The sequence below is a fragment of the Jaculus jaculus genome, unplaced genomic scaffold (genome assembly GCF_020740685.1).
Source record: "Jaculus jaculus isolate mJacJac1 unplaced genomic scaffold, mJacJac1.mat.Y.cur uX1, whole genome shotgun sequence".
Classification (NCBI taxonomy): domain Eukaryota; kingdom Metazoa; phylum Chordata; class Mammalia; order Rodentia; family Dipodidae; genus Jaculus; species Jaculus jaculus.
This window is the reverse complement of record NW_025423518.1, coordinates 648,579-671,565: the sequence shown is the minus strand read 5'-3', so window position 1 is coordinate 671,565 and position 22,987 is coordinate 648,579. Positions and strand designations below refer to the sequence as shown.

Sequence of the window (22,987 nt, the reverse complement as noted above, 5' to 3'; positions counted from 1 at the left end):
TCGTCTGCAGCACGCGTATATGATTCCTTACACCACTATGTCTTCATATGATGCATCACATACATGTCACACATGTCATGTGTGTCTCTCACATATGTGCTATATTCTGCTTCTCACGTGTATAATTCCATGCATAGCTACGTATACAGCATTTACTGTGCACCACACACATATGAGTCCACACGTAACTAGGCCTTCATATGACGCATTACATACATGTCACCTATCTTGTCCTGTCTCTCATACATGTCATAGTCATATGTTCTGCATCAATTTGCGTATAACTATATACATAAATACACGTGTATATATATTATCATGTATTTGTCACATGTCTATACAGAACTGTGCATGTATATGGCACATAACATACGTGTCACACGTCTCACGTGTCTGTCGTATATATCACATTTCACATTACACATATGTGATCCCATGTATCACTATTTGTTCATATGACATGTGACACGTGTCACATATCTTCACATGTCTCATATATGTATCATGTGTCCTGCATCATTCGTATATAATTATGCACACACATGACGCTTCACATACATGTCACACGCCTTACATGCATCTCTCAAGTGTTTTCTATAATATGCGTCATTCGTATGTAATTCTACACACAACTATGTCTCTTTATGACGCATCATATATGTGTCACCTATCTTGTCACGACTCATGCATCCCACATTATGCATCACACATATGTAATTCTACACGTAACTGTGCACACGTGTGATGCACCTTACACACGTGTCACACATCTCATTATGCCTCACACATTATGCGTCACTTGTATGTAATTCTGCACGTAACTGTGCATACGTGTGATGTACCTTAGACACGTGTCACACATCTCATGTCTCACACATTAAGCGTCACTTGTATGTAATTCTACACATAACCGTGCACACGTATGATGCACCTTACACACGTGTCACATCTCCTTATGGCTCACACATTATGCTTCACTTGCATGTAATTCTGCACGTAACTGTGCACATGTATGATGCACCTTATACACTCATATGTGATTCTGTATGTAACTGTGCACACGAGTGATGCATCTTATATGCACGTCACGTATGTTATTATGACTCACACGAGTCATACATCATGCATCACTTACATGTAACTCCACACATGATCGTGCACACGTATGATGCATTTCAGGTACATGTCACACATGTCATGATGTGTCGCGCATTGTGCATCACTTACATGCCAACCACACATGACCTGCACACGTATGATGCATTTCACATACGTGTCATGCGTGTCGTGATGTCTCACACATTATGCATCACTTACATGTAACTCCACACATGACCGTGCACACGTACAGTGCATCTTACATATACGTCACACGTCTCATGCACATCACACAGCACTTTCATGTCACTCTACACATGACCGCGCACACGTATGATGCATTACATGCGTGTCACCCACCTCACGTGTGTCTCCCTGATGTACCATATGTTCTGCACTGTCTGTATATAATTCCACACATAACTAAGCATACATACGGTGAATCATGCATGTCACATATCCTACGTACACGTCACATACGTGTCTTATGTTCTGCGCCATTTACATATAATTCCACATGCAACTGAGGCCTTGCAGGACACGTTTTATATTACGTGTAAACAAAGCAGACATGTCATATGTTAATCATATGTCACAGTTATATTGCGTGTCAATGAAACAGACATGTCACATGTTGATCACATGTCACACTTTTTACATGTCTACAAAGCACACATGTCATATGTTAATCATGCGTTGTGCTTATATTGCATGTCAACAAAGCAGACATGTCATATGTTTATCATATGTCGCATTTATATTACGTGTCAACAAAGCAGACATGTCGTATGTCAATCATATGTCACATTTATATTATGTGTCAACCAAGCAGTCATGTTGTATGTTAATCATATGTCGCATTTATATTACATTTATATTGAAACGGACATGTCACATGTTGATCATATGTCACACTTATTACATGTCTAAAGCAGACATGTCACATGTTAATCATGCGTTGTGCTTACATTGCATGTCAAAAAAGCAGACATGTATGTTAATCATATGTCGCATTTATGTTGCGTGTCAATAAAGCAGACATGTCACATGTTAATCATATGTCACATTTATATTACATGTCAAAAAGAGAACATGTCGTATGTTAATCATGTGTCACATTTATATTACGTGTCAACACAGCAGACATGTCGTATGTTTATCATGTGTCGCATTTATATTGCATGTTAACAAAGCAGACACGTTACAATATATGTTAGGTGTATATACAGTTATGTTTCATGTTAACAAAGCAGACACGCTATGATATGTGTTAATTACATACGCACTTATTGCATATGAGAGTGCGCAGGTTACGATATTTATTGATCATATGTTACATTAATATTGCACATCAATAAAGCAGACACGTCACAACACACATGAATCTCATGTTACACTTATATTGCATGTCAATAAAGGGTGCAGGTCATAACATGCGTTAATCATGTGTTACATGTATATTGCATATCAATAGCTGGTACATGTCATGATACATGTTAATTATACGTTGCATTTGTATTATACAGGAATGAAGCAGACACGTCATAATACACATCAAGCACATGTTACACTTATATTGCATGTCAATAAAGGGAGCATGTTATAACATATGTTGATTATGTATGCATTTATATCACATATTAATAAAGCAGGCGTGTTGTCACGCATGTTAATTATATATGCGTTTTTATTGCATATCAATCAAGGAGACGTGTCATAAGACACGTTAATCACATATCACATTTATATCATGTGTCAATCAAGGACACATGTCATAATACACATTAATTACACGTCACGTTTATGTCATGTTAACTAAGCAGGCATGTCATCATACATGCTAATTACATATACACTTACTTCATATCAATAAGGCAGACGTGTTACAATACACGTTAATCACATATTACACTGATATTTCTTATCAATCAGGGAGACATGTCATAATACACATCAATTACATATCACGTTTATACCGTATTTCAACAAAGCGGGCATGCTATCATACATGTTAATCATGTGTACACTTGTGTTTCATATCAATTAGGGACACGTCACGATACGAGTCAATCACACGTCCCGTTCATATCATATCATACGTCAAAAGAGCAGGCATGTTTCAATACATGCTAATCACGTTTACACTTGTATTTCATGTCAATCAGGAGACATGTCGTGATACACGTCAATGACATGTCACGTTCATATCACATGTTAACAACGCGGGCATGCGATCATACATGCTAATTATGTACACGCTTGTGTTTCATATCAATCAAGGACACACGTCATGATATGTGTCAATCACATGTCACGTTCATGTCACATCTCGATATCGCGGGCATGTGGTCATACATGTTACATGTGGTCATACATGTCACTTATGTGTACACTTGTATTGCGCATCAATAAAGGAGACGTGTTATAACACACATCAATCACATTTGTATCGCATATCGATCAAGGAGACACGTAATAATACACGTTAATTACACATCACGTGTATGTCATATGTTAACTAAGCGGGCGTGCGATCATACATGTTAGTCATGTACACACTTGTGTTTCATATCAATCAAGGACACACGTCACAATACATGGTAATTACATGTTAAATTTCTGCCATGTATTTATAAAGCAGACGTGTTGTAATACATAATACATGTCAATTACACATTAAATACGTTAATTACATATTAAATATTAATGAAGCAGGCGTGTTATAATACATGTCAGTTACATGTTAAATTTACATCACATGTTAATAAAGCAGGCATGTGATCCTACATGCTAATTATATATTAAATTTATATTAAATACAAATAAACCAGACGTGTTATAATGCATACATGTTAATTGCATGTTAAATGTACATCGTGTGTCAGCGCACGCGTGTTACCGTTTATTAATTATACACATTAATATTAATATATGTTAATAGCACACTAATTATTCATCGCTAATCACACGTCGCATTGATGTCGCGTGTCAATCAAGGACGCGCGTCACGATACACGCCAGTAACACGCTACATGTACATTACACGTCAATACGCCAGCCCCGTCACAACACAGCATATATTTATCACATGTCACATGACGTAGGTATAAATTTTTAAATTATTTTAATTTAAAAAGTATACGTGCACACCCCGCCTATCGCACCCGGGCCCCGCACAAACGGGTGGGGGGGGATTCGAACCCGGGTCCCGCGCCGCGCGGGCTCTGCCAGCCGGGGGCCACGCTCGCTGACCGCCCGCCGTGACGCGCCCCTCCCCCGCCCCCTCTGCCCGCAGGAGAAATACCCCGCCCCGCCCCCGCCCCCGGTCCAGCGCCCACGGCCATGGCGCCGCGACGCCCGGGCGGACGCCGCGGCGACGACCCCGCGACCTCCGGCCCCTAGTGCCCGACCCCGACACCGCCGCACACGGTAAGCCCCGGGGCCCCTCCCCCGCGGGGGAGGGGGAGGGGGGAGGACGGGCGGCCCAGCGGTTAGCGACGCGCCGGGGTCCCGGGTTCGAATCCCGCCTGCCCGCGAGGCCGTGACGCTCCCTATTCCTAGATGCAAAGTGACAGACGTTCACTCATTCATTCATTCATTCGTTCGTTCTCTGAAAAGCTGATTATTGAATTGCTTTAATTTAATTTATATACTTATATATTCTATTATATTATAAATATTATACACATATTATATTATTATTATATTATATTTTATTATATACATATTATATTATTATTATATTTTATTATATACATATTATATTATTATTAAATTTTATATGCATATTATATACATATTATATTGTTATATTGTGTTCTATATATTATTATATATAGTACATTATTATATATATTATAAATATATTATTTATATATAAATAATATATATTTATGAATTAGTTTTTTTCTTAAAAAACTGTTTAATTGATTTAAATTTATGTGTTTATTCATATATATTTTTATATATAGTTTTCTTTTCTCTTTTTAAAAAGCTGTTTATGTGATTGATTTAAATTATATATATATATATATGTATATATATATATGTATATGTATATTTCATTTTTTTCTTTCCAAAGCTGTTTGTTTAATCGACTTAATTTTATTTATTTATAGACATATTTTTGCTTTATCTTCTCAAAAAGCTGTTTATGTAATTGATTTAATTATATATATATATATATATGTTTTTTTTTTCCCTTTGAAAACCTGTTTGTGTAATTGACTTTCTTTTATTTATTTATACATGTATGTATATGGGTTTTTTTTTTCTTTAAAAAGCCGTCTGTTTAATTGCTATAATTAATTTATTTACATAGGTGTACTTTTGTGATTTTTTTTTGTTATAAAACCTCTTTATTGGTTTAATATTATTTATTTATGCATATACGTCTATGTTCGTTTTTTTTCTTTAAAAAGCTGTTTGTTTAATGGATTTAATTATATATAATTATAGTATATAATTATATATATATATAACTAAATATATTAAATATATATACTTAATTATATATACATTTAATTACGTACATATTTATTAAAAAAAACCAAATTAAATTAAAATTAATTTAATTAATTTAATTTAATTTAATTTAATTAAAAATTAAAACCAAATATATATATATATATATATATATATATATATATATATATATATATATTTGGTTTTTTTCTCTTTAAAAACCTGTTCATCTATTTGACTTACTTTTATTTATTTGTTTATATGTATTTGTTTTCTTTTCTCTAAAAAGCAGTGTGTTTAATAGATTTAATTTAATTTATTTATATGCATAGATAGATACTTGCTTTTTTCTCTATATTCATTTTTTTCTCTAAAAAGCTGTTTGTTTAATGGCTATAATTTAATTTATTCACATATGTGTACTGTTGTGTTTTTTTTTTCTTATAAAACCTCTTTATTAGGTTTAATATATATATATATATATATATATATATATATGTCTATATTCTTTTTTTGTTTAAAAAGCTGTCTGTTTAATTGATTTAATTTTATTTATATATATATAAATAAAATTATTTAAATTATTATTTATTTATATATATAAATATATATATATATTTGTTTACTTTTCTCTAAAAACCTGTTCATCTACTTGATTTAGTTATATTTATTTGTTTATGTGTGTTTCCTTCCTCTGAAAAGCAGTTTGTTTAATTTAATTTAATTTATTTATATGCGTATATGTAGATATTTGCTTTTTCTGTCTTTACAAAGCTGTTTATTTAATTGTCTTAATTTTATTTATTTGTATATATATATATATATATATATATATATATATATATATATACAATATACAAAATATATATATATATTTGTATATTTGTATATTTGTATATTTTTTTCCCATTGAAAAGCTGATTATTATAATTGACTTAATTCAATTTATTTTCATCTATGCGCATATTTTTGTTTTCTTCCCTTAAGAAGCTGTTTACTTAATTGACATAAAACTATTTATTTATATATAAATATGTATATTTGGTTGTTTTTTTTTCCCTAAAAATCTCTTTATTTCATAGACTGAGTTTCATTCATTGCTTTCATCCATTTAACTAATTTAAACTGAGTCCATTTAGGTTTTCGGGGTTCGGTTTTTCCCCCCAAATTTCTAAAAAAAAGATATTTTTTTTATTTTATTTCTTTACTCATTTACGTCTGGGGTTTCGGGGGGCAGAGACTCGAACCCGGGACCTGGAGGCTCTGCAGGCCGGCGCGCTAACCACTGGGCCACCTGCCCAGCTCCTGCGCAGGCTTTTCTTTTCTTTTTTTATTTTACTTATTCATGCGTTTTATTTTTATTTTTATTGTTTGCTTTTATTTATGATTTAACTGAATTGAATTTATTTCTCCTTTACTTCACGTTACTTGTATTTCCTTTTTTGAGTTATTTTATTTTTTTTTGTTTTAGATATTTTGCTGTTTTATTTATTGCCGTATTTTATTTCATTTCGTTATTTTGAAGTGAGTTTATTTCTCTTTCATTTCACGTTATTTTAGTTTTATTTCCCGTTACTTCGTTTTTTCGTTGTTTTATTCTGTTTATTAGTTTATTTATATGACATTATTTTTCTTGTTCTTCAAGTTGATTTCATTTATTTTTACTTTGTTATTTCACTATGCTTTTATTTCTCTCTTTCTATTTTAGTTTGTTATTTAATAATAATTAATGATAAATTAAATAAGAACTGTGTGTTGCGGAAATAATGAATTAAATAAAAACAACGTTTTTGTGATTGCATTATGTCAAGATGGAGCGTGAATATCATATATCATACATTTATTTATTTATTTATTTATTTATTTATTTATTTTATTTCTACGGTTTCTTTTATTTTGAAAATTTTATTAGCATTTCCCAGGATTATAAAAAAAATATATAAATATAAATATAAAATATATATATAAATATAAAATATACATATAAATATATATTGATATATTTATATCAATATATATATTTATATATTATATATTATATATTATATAGTATATAGTATATAGTATATAGTATATATTTTATATATATATATGTAAATATAAAAAATATGGCCGGGTCATTCCCTCCCCCGATTTTAAAAGCTGGAGGGGAGGAGATTCCAGAGAATTCCAGAAAGTTCCGGAAAGTACCAAAAAAAAAATAAATAAATAGATGATATATGATATGAATAAATAAAAGTATACAGGCATGTGTAGTTACGTATGTATTATTTATTCATACTTGTTTGCATTTATATATACATACGTATGTATGTCTCTATATATACATATATGTGCATATACACATATACACATATACACATATACAAATGCCTATACATATAATCACACACACATGTACATATGCATATACGTATAAATATACACATTCACATGTACATATATACGTGTTTACATATACACATATATGTATAAATACACATATACATATATACGTGCTTAGATATACACATACACACATAAATACACATATACACATGTACATATATACGTGCTTAGATATACACATACACACATAAATACACATATACACATGTACATATATACGTGCTTAGATATACACATACACACATAAATACACATATACACATGTACATATATACGTGTTTACATAGACACATATACGTATAAATACACATATACACATGTACATATATACGTGTTTACATAGACACATATACGTATAAATACACATATACACATATACATATATACGAGTTTACATATACACATATACATATACATATACACATATACATATAAATGCACATATACACATATACATATATACGAGTTTACATATACACATATACATATACATATACACATATACATATATACGTGTTTACATATACACATGTAAATATATATATATACACACATACACACATACACATATACATATATACACATAATATACATATATATACATATAAACATATACATATATAGAAATAAACATATACGTATATAAAATACACATGTGCACATACATATACACATATACACCTGTACACATACACATACACACATAAACTTATTTACATATACAGATATACATATGCGTATAAACATAGACACATACACATATATGTATTTACATGCATCCATACATACATAGACACGTATACATATTTGCATACATACATATAAACATGTGTACATATTTTCATGTATGCATATACATGTACATACGCACACATGTGCATGTACATGCACAAACATACATAGACATATATGCGTGTGTGTATATTTATATAAGTATGCATGTAAATACATGCATGTATACATACACACACACATGTCAGGTTGGCGTGGACCTCACCGTGATCCTCACACGTCCGCATAAAGCCAGTATATACGTGTGCGTGTCCTACACAGATCCTGTATATGAATGTATATGTACGGTACATATATACCCTGTGAATAAGTGCGTGTCCCATATATATACATATATACATGCATATATATATATAAATATATATATAAATATAAATATAAATATATATATATAAATATAAATATATATAAAATATAAATAAATAAATATATATAAGTATATATATAAATATATATATAAATAAATATATATATATATAAAACCATCCCATATATATGTGAAAACTACACGTGAATATATATGTGTCACATATGTGCACATGTATCCTATGAAGAAGTGCATATGCCAAATATATAGTGTACATGTCACCTATGTGAATATGTATATAAATGTATACATATATACATATATACATATGTGTCCCATGAATAAGTACACGTATTCTACATGTATATACACATGTAATATATACATTCTCTATATGAATGCACACGTAGGATATATATATGTGTGTGTGCTACGAATAAGTATATATGTTTATATATATATATGATATATATGTATATATACATACCAGATATATTTGTGTATATATATATGTGTGTGTGTGTGTGTGTGTGTGTGTATAAATATATATATATATGGTATATGCATATGCATGTAAGATATATATTAATCCTATAAATACATATATATACTATCTTTATATACAAACATATAGTATATACATCCTATATATGAATATATGTGTGGGACATATAAATATATGCTATGACAAAGTGTATATATATACATATATATGCCTATATATACACATATATGTACATATATAGGCATATACATATGTATATATACATATATATGTATATATATGTATATATACATATATATGTATATATATATATGTATATATATGTATATATACATATATATGTATATATATGTATATATGTATATATATGTATATATATGTATATACATATTATACAGGCTGTATATGAATGCACACGTAGGATACATATATATATATATATAAATGTATATATATACACACATGGTACATACATGTCATATACCTGTACATGTATGCACGTAGGCTGTACGTACATGTATATATTTCAGGAATAACTATATACACCTCCTGTACGTGTGACCCCGTGCACGTCCTCCGTGTGAATAGACGTGTGGGGTATTTACCCCCGAACGAGGTGTGCGTACGTGTGACGTATGTTCCACGTACATCCCGTATAGACACGAACGTCCGTGGCATATGAGAGAATAAAAATGTGTGCGCTGCGGGTCCTCTGTACGTGTGTCCCCTATACGAGTGTATCATACATATGTGTGTCTACGTGTGTGTGTATATATGTATATATTATATACATTATATATTATATTATTATATATTATATATATAATTATATTATATATCATATATATATAATTAAGCATGATATATATTATATATATTATATGTATTATATACATACATATATATTATGTATATTACATATATACATATATATATGATATATATATTATATATACACACATATATGATATATATATTATATATATATTATATATACATATATATGATATATATATGATATATATACATATATATTATATATATGATATATATACATATATATTATATATATGATATATATACATATATATTATATATATGATATATATATATTATATATATCATGCTTAATTATGACGTCCATTAACTTAAGTCTAATTGGAAATTTTAAGTGTCCGAAAAGCCTTATTTTCACCCCGAAATCCTCCTCTCTCCTGCCCCTAGCTTTGTAGGCCACCCTGAGACTACATACTGAATTATAGGACATTAATGTATATATATATATATATATATATATATACATTATTATATATATTAATATTATATATGTAATGTATATATATTATATATAATATATTATATGTAGTACATATTATATATATTATAAATGTTAAATTATATATTATATATATTATAAATGTTAAATTTATATATATTTATGTGCTTTTAATCTATTTCTTTTTTTAATGTATATTTATATATATTAAACCTATATCTACTTCTATTTTTAATATATTTTTAATATATATATAATGTATATGTATATATTTTTAATATATTTCTATCTCTAATATTTATCTTTAAATATTATATCTATATCTATGTCTATTTCTATTTTTAATGTGTTTTTAATATATATATGTTTATTTTTATATATATGTATATGTATATTTATATATTTTGAATACATTTCCCTTTTTAGTATATATTTCATATATTACATCTATATCTATTTCTATTTTTAATATATTTTTAATATATATTTATTTTTATATTTATATTTTTTAAATATATGTCTATTTTTAATATATATTCTTATATATTATACCTATATCTATATCTATTTATATTTTTAATATATTTTTAATATATATATTTATTTTTTATCTTTATGTATATATATATTGATATATTTTTAATATATTTCTATTTTTAAACTACATTCTTATATATTATATCTACTTCTATTTCTATTTTTACTATACTTTTAATATATATATTTATTTTATCTATATATGTATATATATGTATATATATATATTTATATATTTATTTATTTATTTATATGGGCTGGAGGGATGGTTCAGTGGTTAGGGCGCTTGCCTGCAGAGCCTAAGATCCTGGGTTCGATTCCCCAGGAACCACGTGAGCGTGACGCTCTCAAGTCATTAAATTAAATTAAATTAAATTAAAAATAGATCCGGGCGCGCACGCCCGTGAGGCGGAGGTAGGAGGGCCGTGGGCCGTGAGTTCGAATCCACCCCGACGCTCCGTAGGGAATCCCAGGGCAGCCTGGGCTGCGGCGAGACCCGACCCAACGTGGGTGAATGAATGAATGAATGAGTTTATGAATGAATGAATGAATGAAGAGAAGTGTGGACGTCACGGAAGGTTCCGGAAGGGGCTTCTCTGGGCTCATGACTTCTTTCTGCTCCCACCCCTCCCCCCGCAGGGACCCTCGGCGTCGTTCTCCTGAGGCCCTGGGCGGCGGCTGGATGTGGGGCGCGGCCCCCGAACCCCCACAACCGACCTGCGGCTCCCGGGGGGGGGGAGACACGGACGCCCCCCCCAACACCCGCCCGTCGTGAGCCCCCCTTCGACCCCCCCGCACCCCGTCTCCCGCAGCCGTCGCTAAGGAGCCGTCGCTGAGGACTCTCGACGCCACGACAACGAGCCGCACCCCAATTTGGGGCGTCACACCCGCGTCCACACTGTAAGGGAGGGGCCGTGCGGGCACACGCGTGCGAGTGTGCGAGGGGTCCTCGCACGTGGACGAAGCGGGCGCGGCTCCTCGCACGAGGATTCCTTGCACTAGGGCGCCCTGGTCGCAGCTCCTCGCACGTGGACGCCGTGGACGCAGCACCTCGCACGTGGACGCGGCCCCTCGCACGAGGATTCGTTGCACCTGGGCGCACCGGACGCAGCTCCTCGCACGCCGAAGCAGCTCCTTGCACGTGGACACAGTCGATGCAGCTCCTTGCACGTGGACGCAGCTCCTCGCACGAGGATTCCTTGCAGTGGCTGCGGCTGCTTGCACGTGGACGCACCTCCTCATGTGAGGATTCTTTGCACTTGATCCCAGTGGGCGCAACTCCTTGCACGTGGACGCAGCTCTTCGCACGTGGACCGAGCTCCCGCCTGAGGGTTTCTTGCACGTGGACACAGGCCCTCGTGCGAGGATTCTTTGCACTTGAACACAGTGGACGCACTTCCTTGCACGTGGACGCAGCACCCCCTTGTGGGGATTTTTGCACTTGGACGCAGTGGATGCAGGTCGTCGTGTGAGCATTCGTTGCACGTGGATGCAGCTCCTTCCACGTGGACGTAGCTCCCTGTGCAGAGACCCTTTGCACCTGGACGCAGCGGACGCAGGTCCTTGCACGAGGATTCGTATTAGTAAACGCAGGTCCTTGCACGTGGACGCAGGTCCTCGCACGAGGATTCGTATTTGTGGACACAGCTACTTGTACGTGAACGCAGTGGATGCAGCTCTTTGCACGAGGATTTCTTGCACTTGGACACAGGTCCTCGTGCGAGGATCCTTTGCACCTGGACACAGCGGACGCTACTCCTTGCACGTGCATGCAGCTGCTCCTTGCACTTGATTGCAGTTGACGCAGCTCCTTTCATGTGGACGCAGGTCCTCGGGTGAGCATTCTTTGCACGTGGATGCAGTGGACGCAGCTTCTCGCACGAGGATTCCTTGCACCGGATGCAACTCCTTGCACATGGACACAACTCTTCTCACGAGGATTCCTATTAGCGGACGGAGGTCCTCACATGTGGACGCAGCGGACGCAGCTCCTCGCACGAGAATTCCTATTAGCGGACGCAGCTGCTCGCACATGGATTCCTTGCAGTGGACTCAGGTTCTCGTACGTGGACGCAGCTCCTCGCACGAGGATTCCTATTAGTAGATGCAGCTACTTGCACGTGAACACAGTGGACGCAGCTCCTCGCACGAGGATTCCTGTTAGCAGACACATCTCCTTGCACGAGGATCCCAATTAGTGGACACAGCTCCTCGCACGTGGATTTCTTGCAGCAGTTGCAGGTCCTTGCACGTGGACGCATCTCCTCGCACGAGGATTCCTCGCACGCAGACACATCTTGCATGAGGAATCCTCACACAGGGACGCATCTCCTCGCATGAGGATTCCTATTAGCGGACGTATCTCCTCGCATGAGGATTCCTCGCACACGGACGCATCTCCTCACACGAGGATGACTATTAGCGGACGCATCTCCTTGCACGAGGATTCCTCACATAGGGACGCATCTCCTCGCATGAGGATTCCTCGCACGCAGACACATCTTGCATGAGGATTCCTTGCACGTGGACGCATCTCCTTGCACGAGGATTCCTCACACAGGGACGCATCTCGCACGAGGATTCCTATTAGCGGACGCATCTCCTCGCACGAGGATTCCTCGCACGCGGACGCATCTCCTCGCACGAGGATTCCTATTAGCGGACGCATCTCCTCGCACGAGGATTCCTATTAGCGGACGCATCTCCTCGCACGAGGATTCCTATTAGTGGACGCATCTCCTTGCACGAGGATTCCTCTGACACGGACGCATCTCCTCGCACGGAGATTCCTCGCACCTGGACGCATCTCCTCGCACGAGGATTCCTCTCACACGGACGCATCTCCTCACACGAGGATTCCTCACACACAGACGCATCTCCTCGCACGAGGATCCCCCGCGCGCCCGCGCGCATGAGCCCGTGAGCGCCATGCGCCGGCCCGAGGGACCGCAGCGCCGCCGGCGGCGCCCCGCGCTGCTGTGGCTGGCGGTGCTGGCGGCGGCGGCGGCGTCGTGGCCGCGGCCCGCGGCGGGCGGCGCGGGTTCCGGGCCGCAGCACCCGGTGGTGAGCACGAACTACGGGAAGCTGCGCGGGGTGCGGGCGCCGCTGCCGAACGAGATCCTGGGCCCCGTGGAGCAGTTCCTGGGCGTGCCGTACGCCGCGCCGCCCACCGGGGAGCGCCGCTTCCAGCCGCCCGAGCCGCCGTCGTCGTGGGCGGGCGTGCGGAACGCGACGCAGTTCGCGGCGGTGTGCCCGCAGCACCTGGACGAGCGCGCGCTGCTGCACGACATGCTGCCCGTGTGGTTCACCGCCAACCTCGACACGCTCGCCGCCTACGTGCAGGAGCAGAGCGAGGACTGCCTCTACCTCAACATCTACGTGCCCACCGAGGACGGTATGCATGGGGGCCCGGGCGGGGGCGGGGGTGGGCGGGCGGGCGGATGGACGGACGGACGGACAGACGGAGTGACCGCACGGGCCCCTCTGCCTCACTGCTGTGCCCACCGAGGACGGTACGGGCGGGCGGGCAGACGGACGGAGGGACGGACAGATGGACGGAGGGACGGACAGATGGACGGAGGGACGGACAGATGGACGGAAGGACAGAGTGACCACACGGGACCCTCTGCCTCACTGCCGTGCCCACCGAGGACGGTACTGGGGGATGAGGGCCCGGGTGGGGGCGGACGGACGGATGGAGGGACAGAGTGATGGACGGACGGACGGAGTGACCGCACGGGCCCCTCTGCCTCAACATCTACGTGCCCACCAAGGACGGTACGCGCGGGGCCCGGGCGGGGGCGGGGGCGGGCGGACGGACGGACGGACCGATGGACGGACGGACGGATGGACGGAGTGACCGCACGGGCCCCTCTGCCTCACTGCTGTGCCCACCGAGGACGGTACGGGCGGGCGTTCAAGCGGGCGGACGGACGGACAGATGGACGGACGGAGGGACAGACTGATGGACGGACGGACAGAGTGACCGCACGGGCCCCTCTGCCTCACTGCCGTGCCCACGGAGGACATTACGGGGGGATGAGGGCCCGGGCGGGGGCGGACGGACGGACGGAGGGACGGACAGACGGATGGACGGACGGACGGAGTGACCGCACGGGCCCCTCTGCCTCACTGCCGTGCCCACCGAAGACATTACGGGCGGGCGGGCAGACGGACGGACGGACGGACTGACGGACGGACGGACGGACGGAGTGACCGCACTGATCCCTCTGCCTCACTGCCCACCGAGGACGGTACAGGGAGTAGAGGGCCCGGGTGGGGGCGGACGGACGGACGGAGGGACAGACTGATGGACGCATGGACGGAGTAACCGCACGGGCCCCTCTGCCTCAACATCTACGTGCCCACCGAGGACGGTACGCGCGGGGGCGGACAGACGGACGGACAGAGGGACGGATTGATGGATGGACGGACGGACGGACGGACCTCGTGGACCCCTCTGCTTCACTTCTCTGCCCACTGACGATGGTACGGGCGCGGGCAGACGGACGGACAGACGGACAGACGGCGCAGACTCCTCTGTTGCACTCCCGTGCCCACCGAGGACGGTGCGGGCACGGGCGGATGGACGGACGGACAGACGTCACGGACCCCTCTGCTTCACTCCCGTGCCCACCGAGGATGGTAGGAACGCGGGAGGGTGGACGGACGGACGGACTGACCCCGCAGACCCTTCTGCTTCACTCCCGTGCCCACTGACGACGGTACAGGCGTGGGCGATGGCGGACAGATGGACGGACGAACCTTGAGGACCCCTCTGCTTCACTGCCGTGCCCATTGAGGACGGTACGGGCGAGGGCGCAGGCAGGTGGATGGACAGACGGACAGACCTTGCGGACCCCTCTGCTTCACTCCCGTGCCCGCCGAAGATGGTACGGGCAGGCAAGGGCAGACGGACGGACAGATGGACCGTGCAGACCCCCTGTGCTTCACTCCCGTACCCTCCGGGGACGGTACGGGCATGGGCAAGGGCGGACGGACGGACGGACAGACGGACCGCACGGACCCCTCTGCTTCAGTCTCGTGCCCGCCGAGGACGGTGCGGGCACAGGCACTGGTGGATGGACAGACGGACGGACTTTGCGGGCCCCTCTGCTTCACTGCCGTGCCCACCGAGGATGGTGGTGAATGGCAGGTGCGGGCGGACGGACGGACGGACTGACCGTGCGGGCCCGTTTTCTTCACTCTCGTGCCCACCGAGGACGGTGCGGGCAGGGGCGAGGGCGGACGGACGGACGGACGGACAGACGGACGGACCGCGCGGACCCCTCTGCTTCAGTCCCGTGCCCGCCGAGAATGGCACGGGCGCGGGCGGGCAGACGGACGGACGGACCGCGTGGACCCGTCTGCTCCACTGCCCCTCTCGTTACTGTTTATTTATTTATTTATTTATTTATAGTTATTGGCGTGTGGCGTGACGTCATCGCGTGCGATCACGCGTGGCCGCGACACCCTGCGTCGTGGCGACGCGTTGTGTTGCACGTCGATTTCGTTACGTTCCCGCGTGTTCTTATTATCACGCGTCACTGCACCGTCACGTGTGATTACGCACGGACACGGCACATCACGTCACCGCCACGCATCCCACGAGCACGCGTCACTTTTACCGTGTTCCGGTACGGCCTCGTCATCATCACGGTGACGATTATTACGCGTCGCTACCTTGTCACGTGTCGTTACACACGCATGCGACACATCGCGTCACCACAGTTCGCAATATCACGTGTCAGCTTCATGATATTCCGTCAGAATCTCATTGTGACGCGTGTTATCGCATGTCGCCGCACGTGATTCCTTGATCGTGTCCCAGCGTGATCTTATCGTGATGAGGTATCGTCGCATCGTCACACGTCATCGCACGTTATTCTGACACGCTGTGTCATTACAATGCATCATATGATCACAGGTCATTTACATGACGTTCCCGTGTCATCTTGTCATTACTACTATCGTTATTATGCGTCGTTACGTTATTACATGTCTTACATTCTTCTGACACATTCATCATGTGATAACATGCCACTTACATTACATTCTAGTGTCATCGTTATATGTCATGACATTGTCACATGTTATTGTACATTCTAATGACACACGACGTCATTATAACACATCGTATTATCACGTGTCATTTGTATTATATTCTACCATGACATCACGATAATGATCACTGTACATCGTCACATTATCACATATTATTATCATACATTCTAGTGATACGTGTGATTACAGTACATCATATCACGGGTCACTTTTATTATATTATTATTATCACATGTTATCATGCATTATTCTGACACGTGATGTCATCGCGACACGTTACTTTACAGTACAGTGTCACACGCCAATTTCATTATATTCCGTCATAATCTCATTATTATACATCATTACATTATCACATGTTATCATACGTTATAATGACACGTTACGTCATTATAACACATTATGTTATCACGTGTCATTTATATTATATTCTAGTGTAATATTATAATGATTATTACACATTGTCATATTATCACATATTGTTACACATGTCGCGACACGTGACGTCATTATACCACGTTACGTTATCACGTGTCATTTTTATTATATTCCGGTGTAATATTATTATAATGGTTATTACACATCGTCACATTATCACATATTGTTACACATGTCACGACACGTCACGTCATTATAACATTATTACATTACGTTATCACGTGTCATTTTTATTATATTCCGGTGTAATATTATTATAATGATTATTATATATCATCACATTATCACATATTATCATACGTTACGACACGTTACGTCATTATAACATTATTACATTACGTTATCACGTGTCATTTTTATTATATTCTGGTGTAATATTATTATAACGATTATCACACATCGTCACATTATCACATATTGTTACACATGTCACGACACGTCACGTCATTATAACACATTATGTTATCACGTGTCATCTTTATTATATTCTGGTGTAATATTATAATGATTATTACACATCGTCACATTATCACATATTATTATATACGTTATGACACGTGACGTCATTATAACACGTTACGTTATCACGTGTCATTTTTATTATATTCCGGTGTAATATTATTATAATGATTATTACACATCGTCACATTATCACATATTGTTACATATGTCACGACACGTGACGTCATTATAACACGTTACGTTATCACGTGTCATTTTTATTATATTCCAGTATCATTATTATTATTATTACTATTATTATTATATACCCTTGCATTATCGCATATTATTACGCGTGGATACGGCACGTCACGTCATCACAACACATGACATTATTACAATGCAGTGTCACACGTCACGTTCATCACATTCTGTCACAATCGTGACATTACATGTCGTTGCATGATCGCATATTGATGCGACACGTTACATCTTTAGAGGACATCACGCTATCCCATGTCACTTTCATTGTGTTCTAGTATAATCTTATTATTACACGTCATAACATTTCCATGCACTATTACGTATTTGCTGCGACACATGGTTCACGACAGTAGATCACGTGATCGCATTACGTCATCACATGTCATTTCTGTCATAATCTTATGGTCATGTGTCGCTCCGTGATCGCACATGGTCGCTTCTCGTCGCGACAACACGTTCTAGCACGCCGTGCTGTCACGTGTCACGTTTACATGTCATTTTATTGCCACATGCTGTGTGTCGTCATAACACATCATATCATGAAAAGACATTACATGACCTTATTTGATTACGATGCATTACGTCATCATGACGCGATATGTCATTTTATCACCACATGTGATTTTCACACGTGATTGTCATCATGTCATCATGTCTCATCGTGACGCATCACATCATGCTATCAGCACGCGTCATTTTCACACGTGATTGTCGTCATGTCATCATGTATCATCGTGACGCATCACATCATGCTATCAGCACGCGTCATTTTCACACGTGATTGTCGTCATGTCATCATACATCATCGTGACGCATCACATCATGCTATCAGCACGCGTCATTTTCACACGTGATTGTCGTCATGTCATCATGTATCATCGTGACGCATCACATCATGCTATCACCACGCGTCATTTTCACACGTGATTGTCGTCATGTCATCATACATCATCGTGACGCATCACATCATGCTATCACCACGCGTCATTTTCACACGTGATTGTCGTCATGTCATCATGTATCGTCGCGACGCATCACATCATGCTATCAGCACGCGTCATTTTCACACGTGATTGTCGTCATGTCATCATGTATCATCGTGACGCATCACATCATGTTATCACCACGCGTCATTTTCACACGTGATTGTCGTCATGTCATCATGTATCATCGTGACGCATCACATCATGCTATCAGCACGCGTCATTTTCACACGTGATTGTCGTCATGTCATCATGTATCATCGTGACGCATCACATCATGCTATCACCACGCGTCATTTTCACACGTGATTGTCGTCATGTCATCATGTATCGTCGCGACGCATCACATCATGCTATCACCACGCGTCATTTTCACACGTGATTGTCGTCATGTCATCATGTATCATCGTGACATCATGTTATCAGCACGCGTCATTTTCACACGTGATTGTCGTCATGTCATCATACATCATCGTGACGCATCACATCATGCTATCAGCACGCGTCATTTTCACACGTGATTGTCGTCATGTCATCATGTATCGTCGTGACGCATCACATCATGCTATCACCACGCGTCATTTTCACACGTGATGGTCGTCATGTCATCATGTCTCATCGTGACGCATCACATCACTATTATTATTATGACACGTTACTATATCACAACATATTATCACACAGCACATTATTATCACTAAATTGCAACATATTATATATTTTATATAGTTACAGGACAGGGTAATCACTGGTGTGATCACTGACACCATCATGGGGCGGGTGGACACGTGACACGTGTGTGTTGGCCGTGCCCTCCCGCCCTCCACGCCACCAACAGCCGACCCTCAGTGGCACGGTCGCCATCGGGTACTGACGGGTGGGCTGTGTGTTGCCAGGGCAACCGTCAGGCACAATGCAGGTGACCGTGACTCCCCAGAGACACTCGAACCCTGCGTCCCCGACACGGGTTCCGGCTGTGTTTCCCGAGTGTTGACCGCGCGACTGGGGGTGTGAACCAGTGTGACTCCCGTGGAGACGCCTTCTTGGCGCTGTGACAGTGACACCCGAATTTTTATGGGTTTATTGTTTTTGGAACTCAGTTCCCGGTCCTGCATCACGGGTCCCAGCTGTGTGTCGTGTGTGTCGACCCCACGAGTGGGGGTGTGAACCGGTGTGACTCCCGTGGAGACGTTTTCCTGACGCTGTGATGGTGACACCTGACTTTTTGTGGTTAATTATTTTTGGAACACAGTTCCTGGTCCTGTGTCACGGGCTCCGGCTGTGTTTTCTGACTGTTGACCTCTCAACTGTGGGTGTGAACCAGTGTGACTCCCGTGGAGACGTGACCCTGATGCTGTGACGGTGACATCCGACTTGTTGTGGTTGATTGTTTTTGGAACACGGTTCCTGGTCCTGCATCTCGGGTTCCGGCTGTGGTTCCCGAGTGTCGAACCCACAACCGGGTGTGTGAACTGGTGTGACTCCTGAGGAGACGCCTTCTTGGCGCTGTGACAGTGACACCCGAATTTTTATGGGTTTATTGTTTTTGGAACTCAGTTCCCGGTCCTGCATCACGGGTCCCGGCTGTGTGTCGTGTGTGTCGACCCCACGAGTGGGGGTGTGAACCAGTGTGACTCCCGTGGAGACGTTTTCCTGACGCTGTGATGGTGACACCTGACTTTTTGTGGTTAATTATTTTTGGAACACGGTTCCTGGTCCTGTGTCACGGGCTCCGGCTGTGTTTTCTGACTGTTGACCTCTCAACTGTGGGTGTGAACCGGTGTGACTCCCGTGGAGACGTGACCCTGATGCTGTGACGGTGACACCCAACTTGTTGTGGTTGATTGTTTTTGGAACACGGTTCCCGGTCCTGCGTCACGGGTCCCGGCTGTGTTTCCCGAGTGTCGAACCCACAACCGGGGGTGTGAACCGGTGTGACTCCCGTGGAGACGCCTTCCTGACGCCGTGATGGTGACACCCGCATTTTTATGGGTTTATTGTTTTTGGAACACGGTTCCCGGTCCTGCATCATGGGTCCCAGCTGTGTTTTGTGTGTGTCGACCCCGCGACTGGAGGTGTGAACCGGTGTGACTCCCGTGTAGACATGTTCCTGATGCTGTGACGGTGACACCCGACTTGTTGTGGTTGATTGTTTTTGGAACGCAGTTCCTGGTCCTGCGTCACAGGTCCCGGCTGTGTTTCCCGTGTGTCGACCGCGCGACTGGGGGTGTGAACCGGTGTGACTCCCATGGAGACGTGTTCCCGACGCAGTGACGGTGACACCCGACTTTTTGTGGTTGATTGTTTTTGGAACATGGTTCCTGGTCCTGCGTCTCGGGTCCCGGCTGTGTTTCCCGAGTGTCGACCCCGCGACTGGGGGTGTGAACCGGTGTGACTCCCGTGGAGACATGTTCCTGACGCAGTGACGGTGACCCCCGACTTTTTGTGGTTTATACTGTGACGGTGACCCCTGACTTTTTGTGGTTTATACTGTTTGGAACACGGTTCCTGGTCCTGCATCACGGGTCCCGGCTGTGTTTCCCGAGTGTCGACCACGCGACTGGAGGTGTGAACTGGTGTGACTCCCGTGGAGACGTTTTCCTGACGCTGTGACGGTGACACCTGACTTTTTGCGGTTGATTGTTTTTGGAACACGGTTCCTGGTCCTGTGTCACGGGCTCTGGCTGTGTTTCCTGACTGTTGACCTCTCAACTGTGGGTGTGAACCGGTGTGACTCCCGTGGAGACGTGACCCTGATGCTGTGACAGTGACACCCGACTTGTTGTGGTTGATTGTTTTTGGAACACGGTTCCTGGTCCTGCGTCACGGGTTCCGGCTGTGGTTCCCGAGTGTCGAACCCACAACCAGGGGTGTGAACTGGTGTGACTCCTGAGGAGACGCCTTCCTGACGCTGTGACGGTGACACCCGCATTTTTATGGGTTTATTGTTTTTGGAACACAGTTCCCGGTCCTGCGTCACGGGTCCCGGCTGTGTTTTGTGTGTGTCGACCCCGCGACTGGAGGTGTGAACCGGTGTGACTCCCGTGTAGACATGTTCCTGATGCTGTGACGGTGACACCCGACTTTTTGTGGTTTATTGTTTTTGGAACGCGGTTCCCGGTCCTGCATCACGGGTCCCGGCTGTGTTTCCCGTGTGTCGACCGCGCGGCTGGGGGTGTGAACCGGTGTGACTCCCGTGGAGACGCCTTCCTGACGCCGTGACGGTGACACCCGCATTTTTATGGGTTTATTGTTTTTGGAACACGGTTCCCGGTCCTGCATCTCGGGTCCCGGCTGTGTTTCCCGAGTGTCGAACCCACAACCGGGGGTGTGAACCGGTGTGACTCCCGTGGAGACGTGTTCCCGACGCCGTCACGGTGACACCCACATTTTTATGGGTTTATTGTTTTTGGAATGCAGTTCCCGGTCCT

At 41.9% G+C, this 22,987-nt stretch overlaps 1 protein-coding gene across 1 annotated transcript in view; it reads left to right on the top strand.

Annotated features, from left to right (window-relative positions):
* The first annotated feature begins 14,295 nt into the window (after positions 1-14,295).
* The window catches only part of Nlgn4x (neuroligin 4 X-linked), a 69,870-nt gene continuing 61,178 nt past the window's right edge, over positions 14,296-22,987 (top strand). The window contains 1 exon segment of the mRNA XM_045141446.1: positions 14,296-14,761. Coding sequence (XP_044997381.1) covers positions 14,296-14,761 — 466 coding nt within the window.